Source organism: Sciurus vulgaris, assembly GCF_902686455.1.
Source record: "Sciurus vulgaris genome assembly, chromosome: 9".
Classification (NCBI taxonomy): domain Eukaryota; kingdom Metazoa; phylum Chordata; class Mammalia; order Rodentia; family Sciuridae; genus Sciurus; species Sciurus vulgaris.
The window spans coordinates 58455712-58481962 of NC_136469.1; the positions used below are offsets into that span (position 1 = coordinate 58455712).

The window sequence follows — 26251 nt, forward strand, 5'->3', positions numbered from 1 at the left end:
TCCTTCTGAACAAAGTCCCATACTGAACTTACATGAAGTGTAGTATTTTTATTTTGTGAATGTGGACTCAAAAATGTGTTTAAGTCAGGAATAAAATCTATCAACTGGGTAAGTAGAGAATAAAGCATATTTTCAGAATTTTATTCTTCACAAAATGATTAAATCATCTCATAGGAGGTTCTTAACAGATATTAATTTAGCCATCACAAATACTGATTATTGTGAGGCTGAATATTTAAATCTGCAGCTTACAGACTCCACATATTTGCAGAAAAGTCTGGATTATGTTTTGTCTTAGGAAGAGAAAAATGTCTTTCCCATTCTCTTGGAGCCTCTTGGTCCTTTTGCCTTTAGTGCCATCTTGAAAGTATTGGAGGCCTCCTCTGAGGTGGTGGTTTATAAAATTCATTGAGATGGACACAAGTGAACCATGAAATTAGTAGAGAAACTTACCAATAATTACCAATTTGAGTTATTAGCAGTTGTTTAGATATACCATGCCCAGGTTTATTTTATGTGTTCATATATAGCTTGCATGTATAACTTAATATGACAACCTATCACTATCTAACATATTGTCTTGGTTATGATATAAGTTAAAAAATTATACAGAAAAATACATCAGAAGGAATTTATTAATGCTATCCATGAAACTTAGACAGAGTGATGGAGAGGAAAATAACCCATGGGAACTCTGTTTTTGCTCCAGTGCTACATTTATCTTTGTACTGTTAGAACAGAGTTTGCACACTCAGAAGCCTATAATGTTCAGGCAGGTAATTGAGGTTCTTGAGCAGGCCAAGTGTTAGCTTGAAGATCATGATATTGAAGGTAAAATGTTCACTTTCCTGTAAACAAAGGAAAACTGTTGGTAGGATTTGGTGCTTAGGTTGTCAATTTGTAGCTCTGCCTTGGATGAATCATGATAGCTTTTTGTTTGGGGTTTTCCTGCTTCTGAATGAGTGAGTTAAGTTCCTCTAAGCACTGAGTTTGAGGGACATATTGACAGACACTGTTACTATTTAAGGCTGCATTCGAAGCTCACTCTAATCACTTCTGATCTCTTCATCACAAATCTCCATCTCTTCACATGCAGCCTAACTACTCTGTAGCAGACCTTCTTATCAACTCCTTCCCTTTTGAAATCCTCAGGTTCTTCCTTTCCCATCTGACTTATTTCCTCTAATTTATCAGCAAATGCTCCCTCTTTCTTTGTCTTCTTCATACTTTTGACATGTCTTTTTTATTGACATTTTCCTCTAGGAACCTGGCTCACTTACCCAGCTCCACTGTAACTCTAAACTCTGTGGTTTGCTTATTTAATCTGTCTTGCCCTTCATCTCTTTATCTTCCTGAGCTGTTTGTCTGCTGTAACTAAGTGTTCCATTGTCCCCTTAACCTGCACTCACCTTGCTTGAAGTGGGTATTTACTTACTACGTGCTTAGTGCCCACAGAGATGCCTCAAGGATTTTTTGGTCCTTCTTTCCTTCCTATTCTAAGTTGAAGAAAATTGGGGCAGTTCTAGTCTGTAGAAAGCACAAATTTTGTGCTCTCAAATTTATCAGTATCCTCTCTCCCCCCACCCCCCATTTTGACTGTTCCATTCATGGGCATCCTTTATGATAATTCACTCACTCATTCAGTTCTTTAACAAACATTGGCAAGCACCTATTGCGTTATGACCTCTGCAAAGTTGTATAGATGCTCAGAGTCTCTGCCTTCAGGGGAATGATAGTCTTGTAGCAGAGAGCAATAAGCAAAAACAGACCAAGTGCGAGATGAATAGTACCATGACAGATATGCAGACCATTTCACATGTGCAAGTACACATACAGAGCTGGGGTCTTAACCCAAGGGCAGCGTGGATTAGGGCTCCAGGCACAGGAGTTACCACAGAGTTTGAAAGGATGAGTAGAATATATCCATCCAGTCATGGGGGGAGGCTCTTACAGGTCAGGAATGTGGGGGAGGTCTGCAAAGATGGCCACTTGAATTGTTTTACTACATTTCTGTTCCCAAATTATGTTTAGCTGCTTTGTTGTCCACTAATGCTGAACATTCATACAACTGAGCTGTTCTATTTCATATACAGTAAAAGTGTGTGCATAGGTACTGTACCAAGTGACATAAGATTATTCATAGCAGTGATAATCACAATAACCAGGGAATGAAAACAACCCAGCGTTCCACTTAGCAGCATGAATAATAAACTTTAATATGTATGTTAGACTGCACATAACATCATGGATGAGTGGCACAAGTATAATTATGAGCAAAAAAGACCAGGTACATGTTCTATGATTCCATCCAAATGAGCTCAACATCTGCAAAGGCTAATCTATAATGTTAAAAGCCAGATGATGAATACTTAGTAAGGAGGTGAGTATGAAGGAGCAATGAGTTTCTTGGGTTCACTTATGTTCCATGTCTATCTGAGAGCTAGTTGCCAGGGTGTTCACTCTGTAGAAGGTTATCAAGTTGTAATCTTTTGATTTGTGCCCTTTCTTGTATAGGTATTTTACTTGGATAAAAAGTTTGCCTTAGCGTACAGGTGTAGCTAAGTGGTAGAGTGCTTGCCCAGCACACACAAACCCTAGATTGAATCCCTAGCATCACAAAATAAAACAAAAAGTTTACCTTCAATAAAGATTGCTTGCCATTCCTGAGGCCGCCAGCAGCCAAGTGTGAGCTAGGACTTAAGCTCTGCAGAAGTCTTGCAGAAGAGTTGGAACCCTGGTGGGTAAAATCATATTAGTTGGAGAACCCTGGAGCAAAGAAGAAATGCAGCAAGTGCTAGATAAAGATAGATCTGACAGATTCTGGGAAGACCCAGGTCATCCAGGACTGAGTACCCGCCTTCGGCAGGCCCCAAGAAGCAGAGGCAGAGTGATAACTGGGTGGGGCTGGGAAAGGATGAGGACACCTAGGAAGTGCAGGCTGCCAACTGGGTACTTTGATAAGTGGTAGCAGTCTCCAGGCCTCTGCTTTGCTGAAGGCAGGAGAGAAACCCTTCGCTCCTCTAACCTGCTTAACTGGCTCTCTTGAGGCTACCTTCCCAACTGAGGTTGAGCTCTAATAAACTGACAGATTGTGGCCAAGCATTTAGGTGGGAAGAGCAGGAAGCAGTGCCCCTATTAGAAGGCACTCACTATCCCTGGAGGGTAGATGTGTGAACATAATTTGCATCACAGCATAAGTGATGCATTAGATATGTACATTATGGAAAGAGGATACAGCAGTCCTGCAGAGATTGGGATTGGGATGAGGGGGCTCGGAGTGAAGGCTTCTCAGGTGATCATTTCGCCAATACAGGGCAAAAGAGTTAACCTTTTAGGAGGTAAAAAATGCACATGGAGTGTCCACAAAGATATAACCATAAAAAAAAGCATTTTAATAATGCCTGCTGGCTGAGTCATAGAGTCTTCAACTGAGATTTAATTCGAAATTTAAAATACAGTTTAATATGCTGTAGAAAGAAAAAGAGGCAAATAAGCAGAACGTAGCTAATATAATGGAGCTATTTTCTCTAGTAACAACCCGGTTTTCTTGCTGGTTGTCACATTGTCTGTTTTTCCTACTTTACCTTTGTTCTTATTCAGTCCACATTCTATCTACCCCTTCTGGATAGGATTCTACCCCTTTTCCATCATCCACAAACATCATTTCCTTGAAGATCTCACACAAAGGAGATTTTTCACAGTTCCCTAATTAACTACAAAACTGCATGGTTTCTTGCTTCATAATGGTTGAATAAAACTTGTGCTATTTTATCTTATTCCTCAGTCATTTTTAAAAAAATTATAATGTTCTATATGTATTCCTACCTCGATTATAAACACCCTCAGGACAGAACCCTGGCTGACTTATCATTGCACCCCTCCCCTCCTTCTAAAAAATAGAACAAATCATTACTGGGTCTCTGATAAATTATTGGGTAATAAATGATTTTCCAACTCTCTCTGTGGTATTAAGGTATTCAAGACTCTACTTTTCTATCACATACACACACACACACACACACACACACACATATATAATATATATATGTATTTATATAAATATATGGCTTTTCAGGTTTGAATATTATGTGCTTTGTGATCATTTCCATTAAAAAATATAGAAATGTTATAGAATGTTTTGGTTGCTTTTCAATTACTATTTAAGATTTTAATGCATTCTAGGCAAGTACTTCACCAATAATGGGAATCTAGGGGATATACAATTATTTTTTTAAATTTAGTTAGGAAACTGTGGGTAATTCTTTAAAAGCTTGAGCATTTGACTATGCATGTTTTTAAATTTATAAAGTTTTTCTTCAAAATGAGTTCTTTCCATGTAAATAAGAGTGTCCCTCATGTAATAACTATTAATCAACAAATCACTGCTTAGTTAATTTTATGTTTTGTCAGATTTCCATTAAAAATCATATATTTTTCATGGGAAAAACACAGTCTAAATATATTATGGTGTCAAACTTAGCATGAATAGAATATTTAAAAATTATATTTTCATAAGAGTAGTGTAAGTTTTTCCAAAAAGGAGGAGTTGGGGAGAGTGTAACCAAGCCCTCCACCCAAAGGCAAGTGACAAACCTAGACAGGCAGTCCCCATCTAACAATGTAACAAGATAACACACTGTCTTATAAAGAGACAAATGTGGGAGAACTATAACGAGCTCAAGGGATGGGGGAGGAATATTTATTTAGAAGATACTCTATGATGCTCCTTAACTGGGCATTTAGAGTTAAATATATACCAAACCAACCTGCTATTTTTTAAAAAACAGCCGTTGTCTCTGAAATAAAGGTTTATTTTCCAACTTATCTGGAAAGAGTAAACACTCACCTTTTCTTTAAGTAGAACAGACTTTGAAGAAATGTGTTGTTCAGCTTCTGGTCTTAGGTACTGTATGGGCACATTCCCACATAGAGGCCCAGGCCACCTTCTCCAGTCTGTAAGTGTACTCCTGACCATCAGGTGGGTGGCTTATTGACCAGGTTGACCTGGGACGGCTAGGAAGGGGAGGCCTCATGGATGTCTCCTTTTTTTCTCTCTCTTGCAAAACACACACACACACAAACACACATATGAATGTGCACAGAAATTCTTTTCAGTATTTGATCCCATTTTTGTCAAGGAACTGAAACTTTCTTACAATCAATTGCTCTATGCCATCTTAGTGGTATTTTATTTCCTGTTGATCAGGGAATTTATACAAATGTATATAAAATACATCCATCTCCTTTTTTATGATAAATTATTTTATTAATATAAACAGCTAAAATATTACCCCAAAGTGCTATTTTTATAATGGATAAATGTAGCCTATTGTATATATAGTTTGGGTTTCAGTGAATATTTGCAGTTTGTTTATGAGTATTGGTTTTGAAGTGTAAAAAATTTGTTCATTTTGTAACACATTATTTCATTAAAAACTCTTGCAGAAGAAACACAGTGATTGTAAAATAGGTTTTTCAAGTTTTAATTTGTAGTTTCAATTTCACTTATAATGGAGTCCTTCAAGTTTGCAACTTTTAAGACAAACACAAGAATCGTTTGTTAGACATTTATACTAAGTCAAGATGTCAATGTGTTGAGATAAACTGCTCTTGATAATATGTCTGCCATAGGGAAAAACCTGTCATTAGCACCAAGAGGCTTGTTTCAGAAATGATGTACGTTGGATTATGCTTGATCAAACTGCCCTGGACATTAGAGGTAAATGTGGGACTCCTGATGACTTAATAACAGATACTTCTCTTTTCTTTCTGTCTCTGGCAGTTACCCAGCTGTTTGTGAATTCTTGCAGCACAATAACTTGTTATCTATACTCCGAGCCCATGAAGCCCAAGATGCAGGGTGAGTTGACTTGAGGGTTTGGGAAGACTGCCTTGCCCCTTTCTCAGAACTTCTCCTGTGCTCAGACGGTGCAGATTCCCTTTTTCCAAGCTCTGACTCCCAGACAGAATTAGATCTTAAAATGGTCTCTGACGAGATAGGTATGACAGAGTTCCAGGCGGTCAAGTCCCATTTAAAGTTCTTCAATCTTTAGTTTGAATAAGTCAATTTTCAGCTTTTCTGAAGTACTATAAGGGCATGCCCCCATCCCCTTATTTCTCAGTCTTCAAATTGAGTAAATTAGCAACTTCTTTTGAGTCTTGGTTGGCAACATGAATAAGAATCTCATGTAAATATTTAAAATATATTGCATGTTGTATTCTTGTTTTAAAGAATATAATTTCTGACCCCTGTAGCATTCTAAAGGAAAAAATATAGGGGCATTTAAACAAAGGGAAAAAAATCATATGTTCCAACCACATAATTACATAAAATTGATTTTGTATTGTTTGGTAAATTTTTAAACCATAGATCAATTTTCAGAGTTTAGAAAACTAAGTGTCAAGTATGTTTACTTCATCAGTTCATTAAATCTGCATGAGGGGGAAATTGACATAATAAATTTTAGGATTTGAGATTGTATACCCTTTTCCATTATGTTCCACTGAAAGGCATTGTTTGTTTGCCTTTAAATTATTAAGCACATATGTTCATATTCTGGATTTTGGATTTTACAACCTTTATGCTGAAATTGACAACATAGATACCTATGTTCCTAAGGAGACCCCCATCAAGCATGTGCCAGAAGCAAAGCAAAAACTAAATTCCTTTCAAAGTTAGCTTTTCTTTTGAAGCAGTTAGTCAGTAGAGAGGAGAAAGATCAATTATCTTGATAACTTGTAACCATTAGAATTTCAGAAGGTTGTCAATATTTTTGACATAAAATGGTCCAATAAATAGAGCAATATACAAAGACCACTTATAACCAGGCATTTTTCTATAAGTCTGCAGTATTGTATAAAGGTTATATATAAGCATTTTGCCTAGATTGAGTGATTTCAAAGAATATCTGATTAAATCTATGGAAATACCAATTGAGACTGTTTCTGTTTTAGAAGTTTATTTATTACCCATCTTTGCTGGTGTCTCCAGGTTAAAGATTATTGTCTCAGCAGAGTAATATTTAAGTAATCAGTAATAAAACAGAACAGCCATAAGAACTTTGGAAATAAACCAACAATCCAGTTGCCTTTTTCTACTGAAGCAAAACTTAATTCATAAAATAGCACTTTATTCCTCAAATAATCAAAAAAAATAGAGGACACTGAATCTTTTCCATCAGGGCCAAAAAGCATCTCATGAGTTGTATGAAATAGATTAAGGAATATCCATTTAGAAGCACTGCTATGGAACAAAATTTTATCATTTCCTCGGTGTCCTGCATTGGTTATTTCTGGCAGATGAACCACCATGTCTTACACAGCTGGGTTCTAAAAGTAGCTCAAATAGTACATTTGATAGGTAGGTAGCCATTTTAAAATTCATAAATTTAAACATTTTATTTTTTTTTCTTTTTGGAACTTCAGATATACTACCTATTTCAGAAGAAAACAAACTAGTAAAATCTTCTCTAAATATTCTAGAAGCATTTCATTTATGGAATGGAGTTTTGTCAAGGGGCAGATTATCAGTGTGAAAGACAGTGGTAACACTAAATCCTAGCACCTCAACTTTGTACACTGAAGCTGACTATGCATACCTGACAGCTAGAAACAAAACCTGGGTGACATACTCACGATTTTCCCGATAAGGAATTCATCAATTGCTCATTTTGAATAAAAATTACTATTGATATTAATTGATGCACTCAACATATTTTCAAGTAAGCAAATAAACTGTAGTTTTCCACAAAATTCTGCCCTCCTCTGAAGTTTGCTGAATTTAGAAGATGCCTATTTGGAAATAATACATGATCGTTGTTTTCATTGTCACTCCTGAAATGGATTGTAACAGACTTCAGAGAGAACATTTTATTTAGTGTTATGTAATTGAATTCTCTTTGAAAGACAGAACTTAATTCATTTAAATTTCTGTTTCCAAATCTGTAATTTAGTATCACCCTTTTTCCACCCTCGCCTTGTTTTAACTTGTATTTGTTGTTTTTAGGTATCGCATGTACAGGAAAAGCCAAACAACAGGCTTCCCTTCTCTAATTACAATTTTTTCAGCACCAAATTATTTAGATGTATACAATAACAAAGGTAAGCCTTTTAAAATTCTTCTTTCAGTCTTGTATAATATGTGCAATAAACCTTTAACCTGCCTTATTTTGGTTTGCTTATAAACGTTTTTAACCATTTATTTTTCCCTTACTTTTTCAATTTTTGTTTGATGCCAATTTTATGATTATACTTGAACATAAAGGTTGATTTGGTCAGTGGTGGGGCCCAGGCATTAGTACTATTAAAATATTTTCTAAGATATTTCTAAAGTCTCAAAACAGTACCAGCTGCTGCACAGGCAGTTAGAGACATTTTAAAAACAGTAATGCAAGGTAACCTAAAATTATGGTCACTAAAAAGAATGTGTATTTGAATAAGAATAGTGAGATCCTATGTACAAATAGTCAACAAAAAAGTATGCAGCTTAAAGAAACTATAGCCCCTTTCTAGGCAAGTACATGTTCAGTTCTTTAAAAAAAAAAAAAAATAAGAAAAAGTAAGCTTCAAGGTAAATATCATTTGCCAAATCTCCCCCTTTTTGGTATGCAGAATGAATCTCCATGGTTAATTGCCTTGCCTGAGGTCAGTCATTCAGGAAGTAATGAACTGGGATGAAACCTAACCTTCAGGTTCACTGACCTGTGCTTGCTTTCTGAAATTCCATATTCAGTATGCCTGGAGGTTGTGAGGGGTGACAGGGAAACAAGAGGACATTATTTACTTACTGTGGAAAAAAGAAGGAAAGCAAGGGATCCATTATTATTACCTTCTTTCCTTCAGGTAGTTTCTTGATTTGGAATCATAGTAGGTGTTACAGGTATGCCAGAATAGGTGCTCAGATGTGGAAGTGGCATGACCTCTAGTCAACATTGGTCTGCACATTACATAGGTATCAAGTCTGAGTATGACTTTCAGAGATAAGAGAAATGGAAACAAAAAGGGAAAAATCAACCAACCCTATGTGAGGTGAAATATAGCCCATGAAAAGCAGAAAAAGGTAGCCTAGTTTCTGAGTCAGTCTGAAAACTCCTGGAATTAGGAGCTGTTCCCATGCATAAGTCGGGTGTGATGGATACCTTCCTGTCCTCGGCCTGGTGTCTGGGATGCCTAATGGGGGCCTTCACCTCCAGTATGCCCAAGTGCCTGTTGAGTGTTCTGTCCTTAATAGGTTGTTGCCTCAGTTTCCCTGTGTTCCACTTTCCCCATCTAGTATTTCCCACTTCTTCCCTCTCAGAGACAGACCACGCCCGCCCTTCATATATTCTGGAGCTATCAGGGCTCTTCCTGCACAAGGCAAACCAGGAGTAATCACAGTGCTGCCCCAGCTCTCCTGTTCCTTCCTTCTCCCTCCACACACTTGCTCTTTCCTACTCATGGAGCCTGCAACCCTCCCACTCCCTTACCCCCAGCCCAGAGAGTGACATCTGCTCGGTGGAGCTTGCTCTCACTATAAAATCTTTTTCATGGCTATTTTGACAGTTTGGGCCCCCTTTTTTCTGTAGCCAGAAGCATAATCATCAGTAGACACAGTACAGTTCCTGTCACACTTGAGGGTGGTGGGGAGCACAAGACAATGCAGCGCTGCCTATTGTGGCAAGAAGTTTTCAAAGTCAAATAATATGTGTTCTCTGCATGCCAGGTGCTTGTAAGGCTGTTGACAAAGTAAGATTTCAGAGATTTACTAAAAATACAAGGCATAACATGATTTAGCTGAAACTAAGGCAGTCAATACCAAATACATTTGACAAGGGGTAATTTTCTAGAATGGTCAGAGAAGTCCTTGTGTAAGATAAGACAGGACCTGAATAATAAAGAGTGGCCTGTGTTTGATAGGAAAGAGGAAAACACAAAGTCAAAACGTGAAGTTCTTTGAAAGCAGCAAATATTTGTGTATAAAACCAATATCCAGGGTTCTCAGTCTTGCTCTAGAGAAGGCATCTGAGGTAGCACCAAGCAGAACAAATAAATTTAAAAATTAAAAAATAAATTAAAAGTTTAGAAAAAGAACTCAGTAGGTCATATTACACACCCCACACCATGATCCTATAATTTATCTTAAGTGTGTAAAATATGAACAAAGATTTTTATTATTCTGTGACATTTAAAATTTGTTCTATTAAACCTAGGGAAAGGAATGCCCAAAAAAGTTATGTTCTTTTCAGAGACTGATTGCTAAGTATCATGTACAAACAAGTTTTCTAGCAGTTCAACAAAAACAGAATAATAAAAATAAAGAAAATTGGCATTTTATTCCATAATAACCATCTTGCTTCTTTTTGTTCTTTCTAATTCTGGGTAACATGATTTTTCTTGAGACCAGAGCCACTTCTCACATATGGTGTATGTTCCCTCTTTGTATATGGTTCTGAGATAATGAGGTAGGAACTTAAAAAAAAAATTGGTATCAGTGCACAGCATCTTTGAGATTTTGTAGTTCCTTTATTCCTTTCTCTTGCTTTGGGGTAGAACAGTCTTTTAGGAAGGGGATAGAAGTGTTTCATTTAGGGAACCTTTTCATAAAAGAAGAATTTCTCCCAAGAGAACTGATAGGAAGGAGAAAAACATATTCTTTAGTTTGTGCATAATTTCAAAAGACTTTTGTGTAAATTTTCTGAAGCACTTTAAAGCTATTATGTTAACAGTGTGTACAGTATGTGGGAGTGAGAGTCAATTATTCACTGCTAAAATGAAGATTATTCTTTTTGAATAAAATCAATGTTAACTAGAATATTAAAAAGCAACACAATGAAATTGTGTTGTGATCTCCTCCAAAAAACAATTAATGGGAAAATAACACTGAAAAATCTCTGAGTTAACCATCTGATTCTTAGAGATGGATGACCATAAAGGACTCTGGAATTTTAACCTAATAGTTACAGTATGATTTGATTTGTAAAGCTCTTGCAGATTAAGACAGCAGTAATTCGGACAAAATAAAAGAATAAGAAAAATAGGTTTGTTCTGCCATCTTAAAATGAGTAATAATTGTGACCGGATGTATATTTAAATACCCAGTAGTTCTGGTTGGTAGTTCTTAATTGCCTATAGTTAAGAAGAAGTACTTGTGAAGTTTTGAGGACTGAGTGTTCCATCTCTTGGTGTAGCCCACATTAATTCAGTGCGTTCTTATCCTTTCCAGTCTGCCTTAACATAATTGTTTTCTTGCCAGTCTCCCTGCTTCTGTTTCCTCACTCCGAAAACTGCAAGATGCCAGGGCAAAAGATGTAGGTTTGAATCACAGTTGTGCCATTAAACAACTCATTTAAATTTATTGGCTGTGCAGTGTTATCTCTGTAAAATAAGGGAAAATGTTCTTTTGTGAATAATACATGCAATTGCTTTGAAACGAAATGCTGTGGCAATATTAAGATATTATTGTCATTGTATATGGTATGTTATTATTGTGCCACTCATTGGTTTAGGGCTTCCCAAAAGCTGAAAGAAAAATGCTGCTTCTCTTCAGCTTTTTATTTATCATTTAACTACATATTATTTTACCTACCTTCTGACCTCTCTCTTCACTTCTCTGAGTGAACCCTTTACTGTAGCCAACTTGCTCTGCTCATTTCCCTGAACAGCTTTTGACTTTCCATCTCTCCACATCTCAGCCCACATACTTCTTTCCATCTAAAATGCTTGGCTTGCACTTTTGCCCATCTAAGTAGACTAGACCCTTTCCATCTGTGTTTCCATGAAGACTTCCTTTGAATGTGTTCAGTAACTGTCATTTTCTCGTGTACATATCACATGTTTTTTAGTTGGCTTTCCTATATATTTCAGTTACATACCAGTCAGATTGTCAGTAGTTTGAAATAGGAAGCTTTTGAATTAACATTGTGCATGGTAAGTTAATGTTGTGAAGTCAGACTGCATACATTGTACCTGGTAGGCAGTCAATATGTGTATCAATTGGAGCATTTCTTTCTAGGAATTAATAGAAGACAGTGCCCAGTAGTGCCCTATCAATATTGACCCAGAGATTTTTTTATCTCACTTGAAATTACTGCTGCAATCAGTGCCAATGCCCTTTCCAAATTGGAGTTAAACATTTGCAGAGCCCTTTGAGCATTTGAATTGTTTTTCTTCTGTGAATCTGATCCCTAAAGGAAAAGTTATTTCCTAATTTCTTGAATACACCAGACATATGAAACATGAAGTAATGAAACCTAGCTTTATTTTTTCTTTCATAATTTGCCCCCTGGAAAAAATGACTTCAACCACATCCATACACTAATACAACCAACTTTTACAAAAAACTTGGTATATACCAAGCACCATGCTGGGTGTTGGGGATATAAATTAAACAAGACAGACATGGTCTTTGCCCTAGTGTGCTTCATAATCTGGTAATGTGATAGATATTAAATAAATAATTCAACCAACAAACATTTAAGTACATTTGGAAAATGCTACACAGAAAAGAGTAGCATGATAGGAGGTTGGAAATTAGTCTGTGGAGACAGAAAAACTTAACTGAGGAAGTGACATTTAACAGTACAATCACTTAGGATTGAGAAATACTGTGGCAGATGCAAACACTGCTTGAAAATTTAGTTTGTAAAACACTTTAATGAACCTCTGGAAAAATGTGTCTTATACCTAGATTAAAAAAAAAAAAAAAAAAGCAGGGCCTTTTTCTCTCTACAGAAACACCTGTGCTTTGAAAGGATCCAAAGTTTATTGCATAAGATTTCCATGTGGGGCAAGTTCTCTGTAATTCAGATGAGTTCTTGGGTGGGTGGGTAAGTGGATGAGTTAATGGATATATGGAATGTATTTAGATAAATATAATCACATATACCAGAGGTTTAAAACTCTGTTTCAGGAAAAGCTACTGACAGTAAAATTAAGGAAATGTATTAAATGAAACATATGAAACATATTTTGGGTTGAGAGGAAAATATAAGTGGCAGCCAAACTAATATAGCAATCAAGACCAAGATTAAAATGACAATCAAGGGAAAAATGAATTTAATATTAAAGTAGTTGGGAACAGAGAGCTAGAAAATTGGATTTAGAAGATGAACAAGAAGAACATCGTATACTAAAATTTTAAGATGCAAAAGTCTTTTTCTTTTTTTTTTTTTTTTTTGGTATGAGGGGTTGAACCCAGGGACATTTAACCACTGAACCACATCCCCAGCCCTTTGTATTTTTTCAATTTTGAGACAGGGTCTTGCTCAGTTGCTCAGGTTCTTTCTAAATTGCTGAGACTGGCTTCAAACTTTAGATCTTCCTGCTTCAGTCTACTGGGCCACTGGGATTACAAGTGTGTACCCCTGCACCCAGCTAAGTCTACCCTTTCTGATAGGGTAAAACCTATTGGGATATTTCAAATTTTTTCAATTAGACAACTTAGAATTGCTGATTTTGAAAAAAATTTTAAAAAGCATTTTTGTGTGTGTTCCCAAAATATGACATTTTCTGTAACCTTAAATATTTTCCAAGAAGATAACATTGATAAATAAAAATAATTCTTGCTTGGCAGAAAAATGCCATTATAATAATTGCTGATATCATGAACCAAGATAAGAATCTTATTGATGGTCATGATGTGAACATCTAGGAGCTGATGTACCATATTAGAAGCCAGCTTGCCTTGATCCTTGACTTAGAGCAGGAGCCCTCAGTGGCACTGTCTACACAGTTCAGAATGGCAGACCTGGGAAGCTCATTCCATACTACACCATGTTTTTCTTCCTGTAGGACCTTGATATCTGATGTCCTTCAGGTATAGGAGCCAAATTCAGAACCAGCTAGATCATATCCTTATCCTGGGTTTGAGATGAGGAGTCCCTGGAAGGAGAGTAGCACAGGGTCTAGGCATCCCTGAATCACATCTCTTATTTTACACATCAAAAAAAAAAAAAAAAAAAATCACTTTCCTACCAAGTTGAACCTTTTACAACAGTGGTCCTTTTTTACAGTGTCTGAAACCTGTGGAGCTTGATCATAATGTTTATCATTGATACCAACATTTTTAAAGCATTTTTATGTCCCTAAACCACAGCTGTAAATAGGCTCACTAGGTGTTTACACATTGGATAACATTGATCCAGAGATTTTTCCCCACGGCTGAAGTTTGCCCAGCCCTTAGTTTTTTCCCCACCGTCTCTAAAACTCTTCTTAATTGATTTTGCACAACTCTCTGCCTCAGATCACTTATTTAAATATAAAAAATTGTGAATGTATATTCATGGCAGTATTTTATTATTTGATATTTGCTGACAAATTGTAGACCAAGTTCTTTGCTTTATGTGTTTTTTTTTTTTTTTTTTTTGCTTTTGTGGTTTATTTTTTAATTTAAGCAAAACAACAAGTAAGATACTTTGCTTCAAAAATTCATTTTTTTGATTTCTTTAATAAACATTGTTATTCTTCAGCCCTAGAAGCATGTTACATTTCTACCAAGTAGAAAGATTATTTCCTCATAATGACTATTAAAACTGGGAGAATGTACGAAGAAACAGTGTGGAATGTAAGAATTCATTAGGGGCAAAGCAGAAACTTATGGACAAAACTTAGTGTTAGTTCTTTTATTATGAATATAAGAAGTTAATGTAGGCATTGAAAGCTGAATAGAGCTTGAGATTGGGAGGTTTTGACTGGTTTTTAGAGAAATCACCCCTCTGAGAAGAATGGATAGCATTCATCGAAGAGGTTTCAGCAGAATGCTCCTCACTAACTTGTATCCAGGGATCTTCAATATGTAGAATTCATCTCGCTGTGATTATTACCTTTTTTTTTCCCATTGTCGTTTTTATTGTCACTGTGAGGGATACAGCTGGATATATTTTTTTTAAATCTTAGGTTGGTAATGTATCTTGTAAATATTGATATCTCCCTTGACTTTGATAGCATTCTCTGCATATTCCATTTGCTTTATTCCTACAAATAGTCCATAATACCAATAATAACATTCTTTAGTACTTACCATGTGCAGACACTGCTGAGTTTTCTGTGTCTAAATGTATTTACTCTCTCAACGTCCCTTTGAATTACCTTATAATCTTGATTAGATAGATGGAAAACGAGGGCACAGAGGGGTTGCACATTGTCCCCAGAGTTCACAGAAGCTAGTCACAGATAGCACTGAGATTGAAACTCAGCCTGCTGCCTCCAGAGTCCACCTATTAACCTCTCTCTGCTCTTCTGACTCATCTTTGTTGTATGAAAGTCTCAGGGCAGTTTTCACAGGGAAAAGCTCTTCAAATCATTACTCTGTTGTGTTTAGGTGACTCTGTTCTTCAATGTGAAAAGAAAAGGTTTTGAAATGAAAAGTCGCTTATTATCACTTTAAAATTATATGAGTATTGTATATCCAAATATTTTCATTATTTTAAAAATGCAGTTAGAGTACCCTTTACATTTTTTCTAAAATAAATAATTCATTTCTCCTTTAAAGAGTATCCCCTCAAGCACTTACACTTGTGCCTCTGTTTATTCAGTTCCAATGTGTAAGTGTCACTGCCAAAGGCCACGTTTTATGTAGGTTAGTTTTAGGCCAGTATGTACTTGGTTTCATTTAAACATTTAATTAATGGAAAGAAAGGTAAAGTAGAAAATTACCCATTAGGATTTAATGTTTAAGAATTATTCTCACTGTATATTCTAACTGCATTAATCTACATGTAATCTATATACTTTTGCTTTAATAAATAACCTTCTTGGTTTCTTAAAAATCACCACCACGTGATTATAAAATCAGTCAGTGAAGTAACTGTGGACCTTCAACAAAGTAAGAACATGAGTTAAGTGCTTAGAATTAAAGTCTATAGGATTACTGAATTTCAGATCTCACAATTATGTGGGACCTTAACAGGAAACAGAGGCCCTACCTGGAGGCTGAAGCCTCCATACATTTTCACAAAGATTCACCATCAAGTGTCCTTTTGTCCCTTGAACAGGAACAACAACAGAATGCATCCTGAGTCATTGAAATCTTTTTTTTCTGTTAGCTCTGACGGTCAAAAGAGTCTTACAATGAACTGAAACCAGCTACTCTAGAAACCTAATGCTCTGCAAAGCATTTATAGGGGGCAACACTATAGAAGTAATGTTAAAGACTTGAACAACTACGCTGTCACTTGATATTCATTATATAGAAATTCTAGATCTGCCAAACTCTATTATTTCCATGAGAAACAATGTTGATAACAAATATATAGACATAGTACTAACTCAGTACCAAGAATATCTTAAGAGATATCAATCTAAAACCAATTCAAGCTACATCCAAGACTTAATACCAACTACAAGTTTAAAAGGTGGTTCTGTGATGGAGAAGAGGGAACTCTGATTTCCAGGTACCTCTTACTAGGGCACACTTACCCTTTCTTTAAATTTGGAGATGAAAGTATTACCTGCATTGAATAAGAGCAGGCCAGGGGCACAGTGCTTATTGTGACCTTGCATCTTCTCTGAAATCTTAAAGTTTCAGCCAAAGCTCTCTGGTTTTAGTCTGGGCTTACTTAGGCCCTTTTTGAGCATTATAATAATATGGATTAGAACATAAAACAATAGCCAACTGAAACTGGCAAGGAACTCATCAGTTATTCTTTCTTGTTAACAAAATACATGTACTGGAAGAAATTCAATTCTCTGTGAGATTTTAGTTGTAGTAATGATTCACACTGTTTGACTTGACTTGAGCTAAATCCCAGGATCACTTTTTGGTCCCAGATTCTCTGCATCCCAGGATATAGATGTGACCTATTAGGTGGGATTATAAAATGGCAAACTATCCAAAAAATAGACATCTCTTCCTTAAGGAATCTGAAACTGAGGCATTGCACCTCATATTTCTCAGATGACAAGTATTTCATCTGATCATATGTATTATCATGTGTATTGACTACATATATTATTAGATTTGATCTTTGTACTTAAGAAGTGAGAGATCAAGTTATTATCATTTCTATTTTACAAGTTGGGAAGGTAAAGCTTAAATAACATTCACATAATTGCTATGACAGAGCCAGTGTTATTTCATTCCCATTACATTCTCTTACAATTGGAAAACAAAGAGTGTAGTCTCTGAGGTGGCACAGTGCCTTCATTTTCTAAATTCCTTCATTTTCTAAATTCCTTCATTCTCCCTTCAGACTTCTCTTTCTACAGGGTGAGTTATATGTTTAGTATTCTGGTAAGATCATATTCTCTGTTTCTGAAAACTTCTTTGTCTTTTTTCCTACCTTTTTTCTTTCTTCTTTCTCTCACTCTTGTCGTTGCTTTGTTTCCTTTGCTTGATCTTTTCTTCAACTAACACCATGAGCATCAACTATATGTCAAATCTGGTATGTAACACTGTAAAAGCATCAAAGGGATTTATGCCTCTCCATCTGTTCCCTCATCTTCTTTTAACTACTCTACCCACAGTTCTATCTTTGAATAAGAACCTGATCTATAATATGCTAATGCTGTATTATTAAGAAGGGAAACACGTGTACTTGAATGTACACTGGACATGCTTGCACACACTAGCACATGTAATCATAGGATTGGCTGAAGTTATTTCCCAGAAATATTTAGTTCAGCCTCCCTTCTTCATGTAGGTAAGATATTATTACCCAAATTTTATGAGGGAGGCCTGTAAAAAAGTTAAAACTATTGTTGTAGGCATCATGAAGATGACTTACATAAGGATTGAGAGGACTTTCCCATCTGAGGAGTAAGAGATATTGGGCCAGGGCTAGATGTGGTCATAAAAGAATGGTACGTGGTGACATAAGTATACCCTTGACTCAAACAAATGTGTAGAATGTAGCTTCTCTGGCCACAAAAACAAACAACAGTAATTATGTGAAATGATGAAAATGTTATTTGATCATTACAGTTAACAGGGTACTCTTCATGTGTATCTTATAACATCATGCTATATACCTTAAATATACACAGTAAAATTTATTGTTCAAAAATCTTGCAGTTTCAAGTAAGATATATATTGTTGGTATCCACTAATAATAAATATCTACTTTATTAAAAATTTAGTCATTACATGGAACTTACTTAGAAGTTGCCTATGAAGAACTCTGTATTAGGTACTAAATCATGTAGTGTAAATGTTAAATTCCTCCTACTGAAGAATATCATTATGGTCAAATTACCTACAGATTGAAAATGTGAGATCTCTGTTGATAAATGACTCAAACACATGTTTTATGACTAATCCTATGAAGTATATGAGGTATACAGAAAAAATGAATTATAAGGGCAGTCTTTGCTCACCAAATACAGTAACTGTCATGAATTAGTAAATTGCCTTTTATTTAAGTCAGTAATAATAACAGTAATGCAAGAAATCATAGACTGTGTTCATGTGTCATAATGCATGCTACAAAAAGTATGCCTGTGTGAAGATATATTCTTCACATATGTGTGAAGAATATATATATATATTTACAGATTCTTAATGAAAATATTCTTAAATGAAAATTGTACCAACAAAGTAATCATTTTGAGAAAAAGATTTTTTTAAAACTGTATAGCTTGTCTCCCAGGATTCAAACCCCCTTTCATGCAGTGTACCAGCATAGAATATGAGTACATGCATCCTGCCTCAAGCTTTGTATCTGCCAAGCCCTGATACCTCTTTCTGATGCTAGGACTTTGCCAAAAGAACACATTGGTGCTGGTTTTTCTGCTAGGGCATCTGTGGGGGAAGGATGGGAAGGAGAACACATCCTAGATCTATTATGCAATTTTTTTTTCGCTATTTCTGGATGGATTATAATGTGATTCTAGAATGTCCCCATTTGGTTTCCTCTCATTTTTGTTTCTTTTCTGTCCCACTTTCTCATCTCTTGAAGATGAGAGTGAATGGTCAGTCACAGGTTAGCAAAAGAGTGACAGAAGTACTGACATTCAAGTCTTCTCTATCTTTTGACCTCTACTGTCTCCTATCTTAAAACAAGATTAGCAGCATTGGGAAGGTCCTGGGTGTGTTGGGAGCATTAATTCTAGACCAGGTTATTATTCAAATATGAAAACCTTGAGGTTTTTCAGAAGGAGAGTCGTGTATTCCTCTTGAAACCCACTTCAAAAGTGCTGAGCCCATATGTTGGTGAACTAAACAGTGCTTCGTGGTAGCAATATTTTGATGGCTTCCTTTAACTTTGATAATTTATTTTGATCTTTCCTTTCTTGCCATTTATTGCTTTGTCCTCAGCTTCCCTGTGTGGTAACAATTATGGAAAGATAATGACAAATGTTACCAGGTTCTTATGAAATAAAAGTTTTTATGCCTCATGAAATCTTCATATTTTAGAACAAGAGTCCCCCAACCATTTCTTTTTTACAGATTTGGTTGTGGTCTAGCAATTTAGTGCCTGACTTTTTAGAGAGAACAACAGAATAAGGTACGAATTCTATTCCTTAGACTTCACTGTATACAGGAGCCCAGTGGTATTATTAATAGGAGAGGTGCAACATTCCTTTCACCCAAGTAGGAGTAGACTTTCACTACTGATTTTAAATCTACAGAAGCATGCCTTTGAAGATAGGGTTCTACAGGTACGTTAATGGGACAAGGAATTGCACAATTTTAAGATGTTAATTCAGACATGAGAAAAAGAACTACCAGGCAGGCCTCCAGATTCATGGGATTAGTGTTCATTCTATTACAACAATTTTTCTTCCAGTTGTTCTTCACACCTGCAGGTGCAACAGAAAAGTATTTGTTTCTGTGCTGTCTGGTCTGTTTTAAATTATGGTTAATAGCATAAGGCCCATATATACGTCACAGTCTCTCTCCAGACCTCTGATAAAAGTGTTAATGGCATGAGGTCATGTGAAGTTGCCAGCAGAATAGAAGAACTCCTTGTTAGTTGACTTTTTTTGCTTTTTTCTCTCTTTATTTCTCAGACAAGGCCTCAGGAGGTGGTCTTGAGTGATTCTCAAAGTACAACCGTTTGTATTATTTATATTGCACTGGGAATGGACGTCTTTCAAGTACTTCAGAGAAAAGCACACTATTAGGGCTCCAGTTGGGTTTTTTAATCCCAACAACAGTAGGAGGCGGGTGGCAGGGGCGGAGGATGTAGGAGGTGGAACATGAAATGTTAACTGTGAATTTCGTGACTGCAGATATTTGGGACTAATTTGGTTTAATTTTTTTCATGTGTTTTGGTGATATATAGCTATACAAAAATATAAAATTTAATGGATAACTTATTGTAAGGTTACTCAAAGAGCATTTTTGCATGAATACATTATATTTCTAAGAAAAAATATATTTTTGTGTATTTGGATTTTTAAGAAAAAGTTACTCTTTTTTAAACGTGGGGAAAGAAAAAGTTCTATTAATAATAACATGTAAAATTACTGAGAATATTAATCTGTCATTGTGTTAATGATGAGGTTTTTCTTTTAGAAGTTTGTTAGCAGCATTCAAATGGAAAAGAGATCATATAAATTCTAAAATATTATAAAAAATTATTCCTTATAATACATATGAGGGACCTGAGACCTAACTTAAGGACCTTAAGGGACCCTGGTTAGTAATTAGACAGAATCCATCTAGTAACCTGGACTCCTGGCCTTCCAGTTCAGTGCTCTTTTGTAAAAGAAGCTAAACAGGAAAGGAGAAAAATCTATGTCCAAAACATGATAGATATAGAATTATTTGTTGTTAGAGTGGGTACATATCATATACTAGAAAAAGCAGCAACTTTAGATTCAGGCCAAAACTGAGTTTTTCTGATTCCTATGCAGTGTGAATTTGGGAAATGAAATTTAATCTCTCTTTTGGCATATTTTCTAAATGCAGATGATAACTGCTTTTGAGAAATATTTGAAGATTTGTGATCAAGTTTGTAAAGGGCCAAATGTAGCACCTGGTATATAGTAGATGCTCAGTAAATGCAGCTACTTCTAAAATATATTATTTCTATTATCAGTAGGAAAAAATAAAACCTGAACACAGTATTTACTGTATCAGTAGATACTCAAATAAATTGTATTGAACCAGTATAGAATGAATAATCACTTTTATCTCACCAGCTATCAAACAGAACTTCTCTTTAATCGCTTGGACATGCCCCACCTTCATTTCTGAATGTCTACCCCATTTCACTCAAATATGTAATTTGCCAAAAACCAAAACCTCTTTAATTATGAATTCCACATTCAAAGTAAAATTAGTATAACAGTAGAACTAAAATCATACATTTATGATTTATAAAAGACAGCAGGAAATGGTGAAGGGAGTGAATTTGGTGTCAGGAAAAGCTGAGTTGAAGTGTGGGTGAGATCTGCCAGTTACTGGTTGCATGATCTTAAGCAAGGTTCTTCATTTGTCACCCCACTTCCTTTATCTGTGACATAAGAGACAGGCACCTCTACATCTCAGATTTATTATGAGGATTAAATGACAGTTTATAATAAAGCCTCTCTCTGTTCTTCAGGTCACTGTTCATTATAATACAGTCCTGCCTTGTTACCCACTAGTGATTGGTTCCGGGACCCTCTGTGGACACCCAAATCCACAGATGCTCAAATCCCTTATTATAGAATGGCATCATATTTGCATGCATCCTATGTGTATCCTCCTTTGTACTTTAAATCATCTCTATCACTTATTATACTTAATATAATGTAAGTGCCAGGTAAAGAGTTCTTATACTGAATTTCTTAGAGAATAATGACTAGGAAAAAAGTCCATACAGATGCAATTCAGACACAGTTGTTGTTGTTTTTCAAATATTTTCCATACAAGTCAAGACCCTGAATATAGAACCCTAGATACAGAGGACAGACTGTATTTCTTTTCTTTTCTTCCTGCCACATCACCAATGTTAATAAAAACATTAATAAACATGTTTTATTTACATATTAATAAAACTTAGAGGTGAAATTACTCTTTGAAAACTTAGCACCTTTAAAGATTCTTTTGAACGTATGAGGATGTTTACCTGCCGTAAATATGCAGTATTCAAAAGTAGTAGACCTTTTGCATGGAACTAGGACTGAGATAGAACTTGACAGACATTAGAAATACTTTGTCTTTCCCGTCCCAAAAATCAGAATAATAATAATTATATAATTATATAATTATATTATTATATAACTGATATAATAATTTGCCATAATTTTTTTCATTTTCCCTATTTTTAATACCATATCAATGTATCCCTAGGCCAAATGACATATAACATATAAATTATAGAATAATGTAAAAGAGAATCAATTCCAGAAATATATGCCGGATTCTTGGTTCCACAAGGAAAAGAGAATAACTCCCTTCATATTGATGTTGACTGTAGTAGCTGAATGTCTTTTTCCCAAAGTATCTGTGATTCTATGTTCCCTGGAACCATTGTCATCAACCAGGAATATAATTCAAAGCAAAGCCCTTATTGTTCACAAGTATGAGCTTGGTTAACTGGAAGCTACTGAAAACATTACCATGTCATCAGGCTGCTGTATGATGCATGTAGTAGCCAACTCACAGAAAACTATGTATCGTTGCCATACTCCATGCAGATCCAGCCCACCTGAAGGATTATGTGCACACTGGGCCTCAGTTTCACAGAGGCATTGCCAGTCTGGCAAGCATCCAAATCAGAGATGAAGAGGGTGATGAAAAGTACCAAGAAACTATCTCACATGAAAGAGGGTCAAAGGGATTCGGAATAGTTGACTTGAAAAATATTGTAGGAAAAATATCAAGATTTGTCTCTACCTTCTGAGCATTGGCACTGAGTGAGGTAGTACATGAGAAATAAAGACTATAAAGCCTGTTGTGTGGTACTAGTCCTTAAAGACAGTGGGAGAAGGAACATGGGTACATAAGAGACCTGTGATCAACGCCAAATGATAAATGCAGTATGGAGGTATCAGTCAAGTGCTTTTGGAATTCATCCACCAGAACAAACCAGAAAGGATTTCACTGAGAAGATAGGGTTGGGCCTGGCACCAAGCCATGGGGGAGAATTGGTCATTCAGAGGTTAAGGAAACATTCCAGATGGGAGAGCAAATTCATTTTTGAAATCACTATAAAAGGTACCGTTATGTAAGAAGTAATTAATGTACAATCTCAAGCTCAATACCTTTTTAATAATACCTTTTTAATAAGTAGATTTTCATGGCTATCTGTGTTCTATTACCTGTCATCTCATGCAGGTATCCTCATATAAAAGTCAACTTACAAATAAAAAATGAACTGATTTTTTAATATATTTAACCATTAAGCAAACAAAAAAGTTTATTTTACATCATGTAGGATCTGTTCATTACTCTATTTATGTAATCTAGTCATGTCATGATACAATGATAGAAGTAAAATATTGCCAACTCTCAGGTATGATAGGAGACTATCACTTTTAATTTTTAAAAGACTGTTATTCAGAAACATAAATATATTGATTCATATCTTTCGACCTGAGATTATCACACAAGTTAATATTGTCCAACCACAGAATGGATGGTTCTGTTAAAAAAGGTGGCTTTATCCTTACTGAAAGTCCTCACAGTGGTTCAGGATGGCTGTAGACTGAATTTCTGAACCCATTCAACAGTGGCCAGTTAACTAGTCGTGCCCTTAGAATCTCTCCAGCCAAAACATCTGAGTGTGTTTCTAACCCAACCACAGGAAGCTGAGTGAAGCATGCAGGTTTAATATTGCAAGTCATCCATGCTGTGTCTTTTTTCAGAAGTCAAGGGTAAAGTCAGCAGCGTATTATTTTAAGTGGGATTAAATCCAAAAACATTTTATTAAGTCAGAAAAGTAATCTAATTTAAACTATTTTGTACAACTATTATGAGTTCTGGACAAAAATGTATGTTGTGTTTTTTGGTTTTTGTTTTTTGTTTTTGTTTTTTTTTTTGAAGAGAAATTCAATTCAAATATTTGAGATTATTAAATTATTTCTAATTAACTTAGCTGTGCCACCTTTATTCTTGTCACCTTTATTCTTGGTATTAAATAAGAGTAGAATGTTCTTGGCTGCAAGAGGGGCTTGTTACAATTTCTGACAATATGTTATTAACTGTTTAATATTTGTCAAAGTATAATGCTGCCTCATATTTACTATTCACATATTGTGTGTTCACATTATAGTGCATAAAGCTTAAGTCCACAAATACTTTCAACACTCAGGATTGATTAAGGTGATTTGGTTTGAGAAAACTCAAATAATTGAGTTTTCTTGATCAACTAAACCATGTATAGAAGCAGAAGCGTGCTGTGAAGCTAACATCTTTTTTTCTGTCATTTTTAGCTGCAGTATTGAAGTATGAGAACAACGTTATGAATATCAGGCAATTCAACTGCTCTCCCCATCCATACTGGCTTCCGAATTTCATGGATGTGTTCACTTGGTCCCTGCCATTTGTTGGGGAAAAAGGTGTGTTGTGCAATCTTGAGAGGTTCAGAAACAGAAATCCTTTGGTCTAACCAGTAAAATGGCAAGCTATGCCATGAGAGAAGAGATTCAAAAGTGTGTCACTGTGTATATATCAACAATATATAATGAGTGGGTTAACAGGAAATGAGGAATGTATTAGGAGAATTCATAGGAATTCATAGGAATTCATTAGAATTCATTAGAAATATTAGGAGAATTCATAAAATCTCCTTAGAATAATATAACTTAAAAATAACAGATATATGTGTATCTTTAGCTGGTTTCAAGTAATAATGTCTCTCTTATTCCTTACTCCTTTGTACTGTAATTTCAAAAGAATATTTTATTTTAGAAATTACCTGTCAAATTAAAAGGTAAGGGTAGACATACTTTTGTTACATTTCTGATGTGAGTAATGATCATGGTACTGGTAACACTTAGTGGCTACCATATTTTGAAGGACAACTCATAAAACAACAACTAAAAGAGCAGTTCTGAGTGTTAACATGTTACAAGGTAGAAAACAGGGAGAGAAATTTGCATTTAAAAATTTGTGTATTACCTTGACTCGATTTTTCGGAAATTGACTTTTACTTTATTTCCTCCCTTCTTCTCTCTCTCTCTTTTCCTCCTCTCTGACTCCTGTCCTTCCTATCTTCCCCCTCTCCCTCCCTCCCTTTCTTCCTTCCTTCTTTCCTTTTTTGTTTTACTTTTATGTTTTGACTTAAACTGCAGAAAAAATTTCGAGGGAAGGCCTGCATCCATGAACTTTTAGTCAACAAGGGCTCATAGTGACAGACTATATCATTCCTAATGCCTCTTCTCATGTAGCTCATGAGAATACAAAGGGGTTTGTAATAAAGAGTTTCCACGTATTTCACAAAAATGGCATGCTGTGGGGAGGTTTTAGAGAAAAGCTATGCATTTTTCTGAAGCACCATAGTATTTGATTTTTTTTTTTCTTTTCAATGTCCAAGAACCAAATTGTGAGTGGTCAGTGAAGAAGTCTACCCTTTGGAAACCAAAATAAGTCACAAGTACTTTTTCATAGTGTCCCGCTAGTACTACATTGGATGCTTTCTTGCGTTCCTCAAATCGTAGCACAGGATAAAATTGTCTCTTGGATCCTCTGGAAATTAAAGCAACTTAAATTCTGATAACTACTGGGTGCCCTTGAATACACTTGAGTTGGATGATTTCTATTTACTATTCAAATTTTGAGCATGTATTATAAAACAACACACTGATTCTAAAACTGAAACTGCATTAACATTGGCTCTACTGAAGTTTTACTTCTTCAATTCAAGAACATTTTTAAAAATACCATATTACTTTTAAAAGTAGCTTTTCAAGAATTAGTGTGTGTCTCTTCATATGTCTGATAAAACTCAACTTTTCCAGGTTGGTGGCACACACATGTAATCCCAGTGAGTCAGGAAGCTGAGGCAGAGGATTGCAAATTGGAGATAAGACTGTCAATTTAGAGAGACCCTGTCTCAAAAAAGGCGGGAGCAGGGTGTGATCTGAGGATGTAGCTCGATGGTAAATCCCCCAGGCTCAATCCCCAGTAAAGTAAATAAATAAATAAATAGAAACTCAACCTAATTTCAAAAAATATTAAATGTAATACTAATTCACATTAGTTTAAGAATAATACAGCACTAATTTCCTGAGTATGTGTATAGTATTTTTATTTTAGTAAGCCTGTTGTAATCTATTTAATTAAATTTCTGATTAAACTATACCTACCTAAGTTATTTTAAATTCATTTTTGAATATTTTCTAACATTCTTCTTGAAGATATGTTTCCAAAATTAACTTCAAATGTATTAATTCATCAATCTAC

At 35.4% G+C, this 26251-nt stretch overlaps 1 protein-coding gene across 2 annotated transcripts in view; it reads left to right on the top strand.

Annotated features, from left to right (window-relative positions):
• Positions 1 to 26251, top strand: part of PPP3CA (protein phosphatase 3 catalytic subunit alpha) — a 311580-nt gene that overhangs the window by 247625 nt on the left and 37704 nt on the right. For both annotated transcript variants that reach the window (XM_079153824.1, XM_079153825.1), the window contains exons 7-9: positions 5783 to 5860; positions 8006 to 8100; positions 24280 to 24405. In XM_079153824.1, the coding sequence (XP_079009950.1) occupies positions 5783 to 5860; positions 8006 to 8100; positions 24280 to 24405 (299 nt within the window). The remainder of the gene's footprint in view (positions 1 to 5782; positions 5861 to 8005; positions 8101 to 24279; positions 24406 to 26251) is intronic.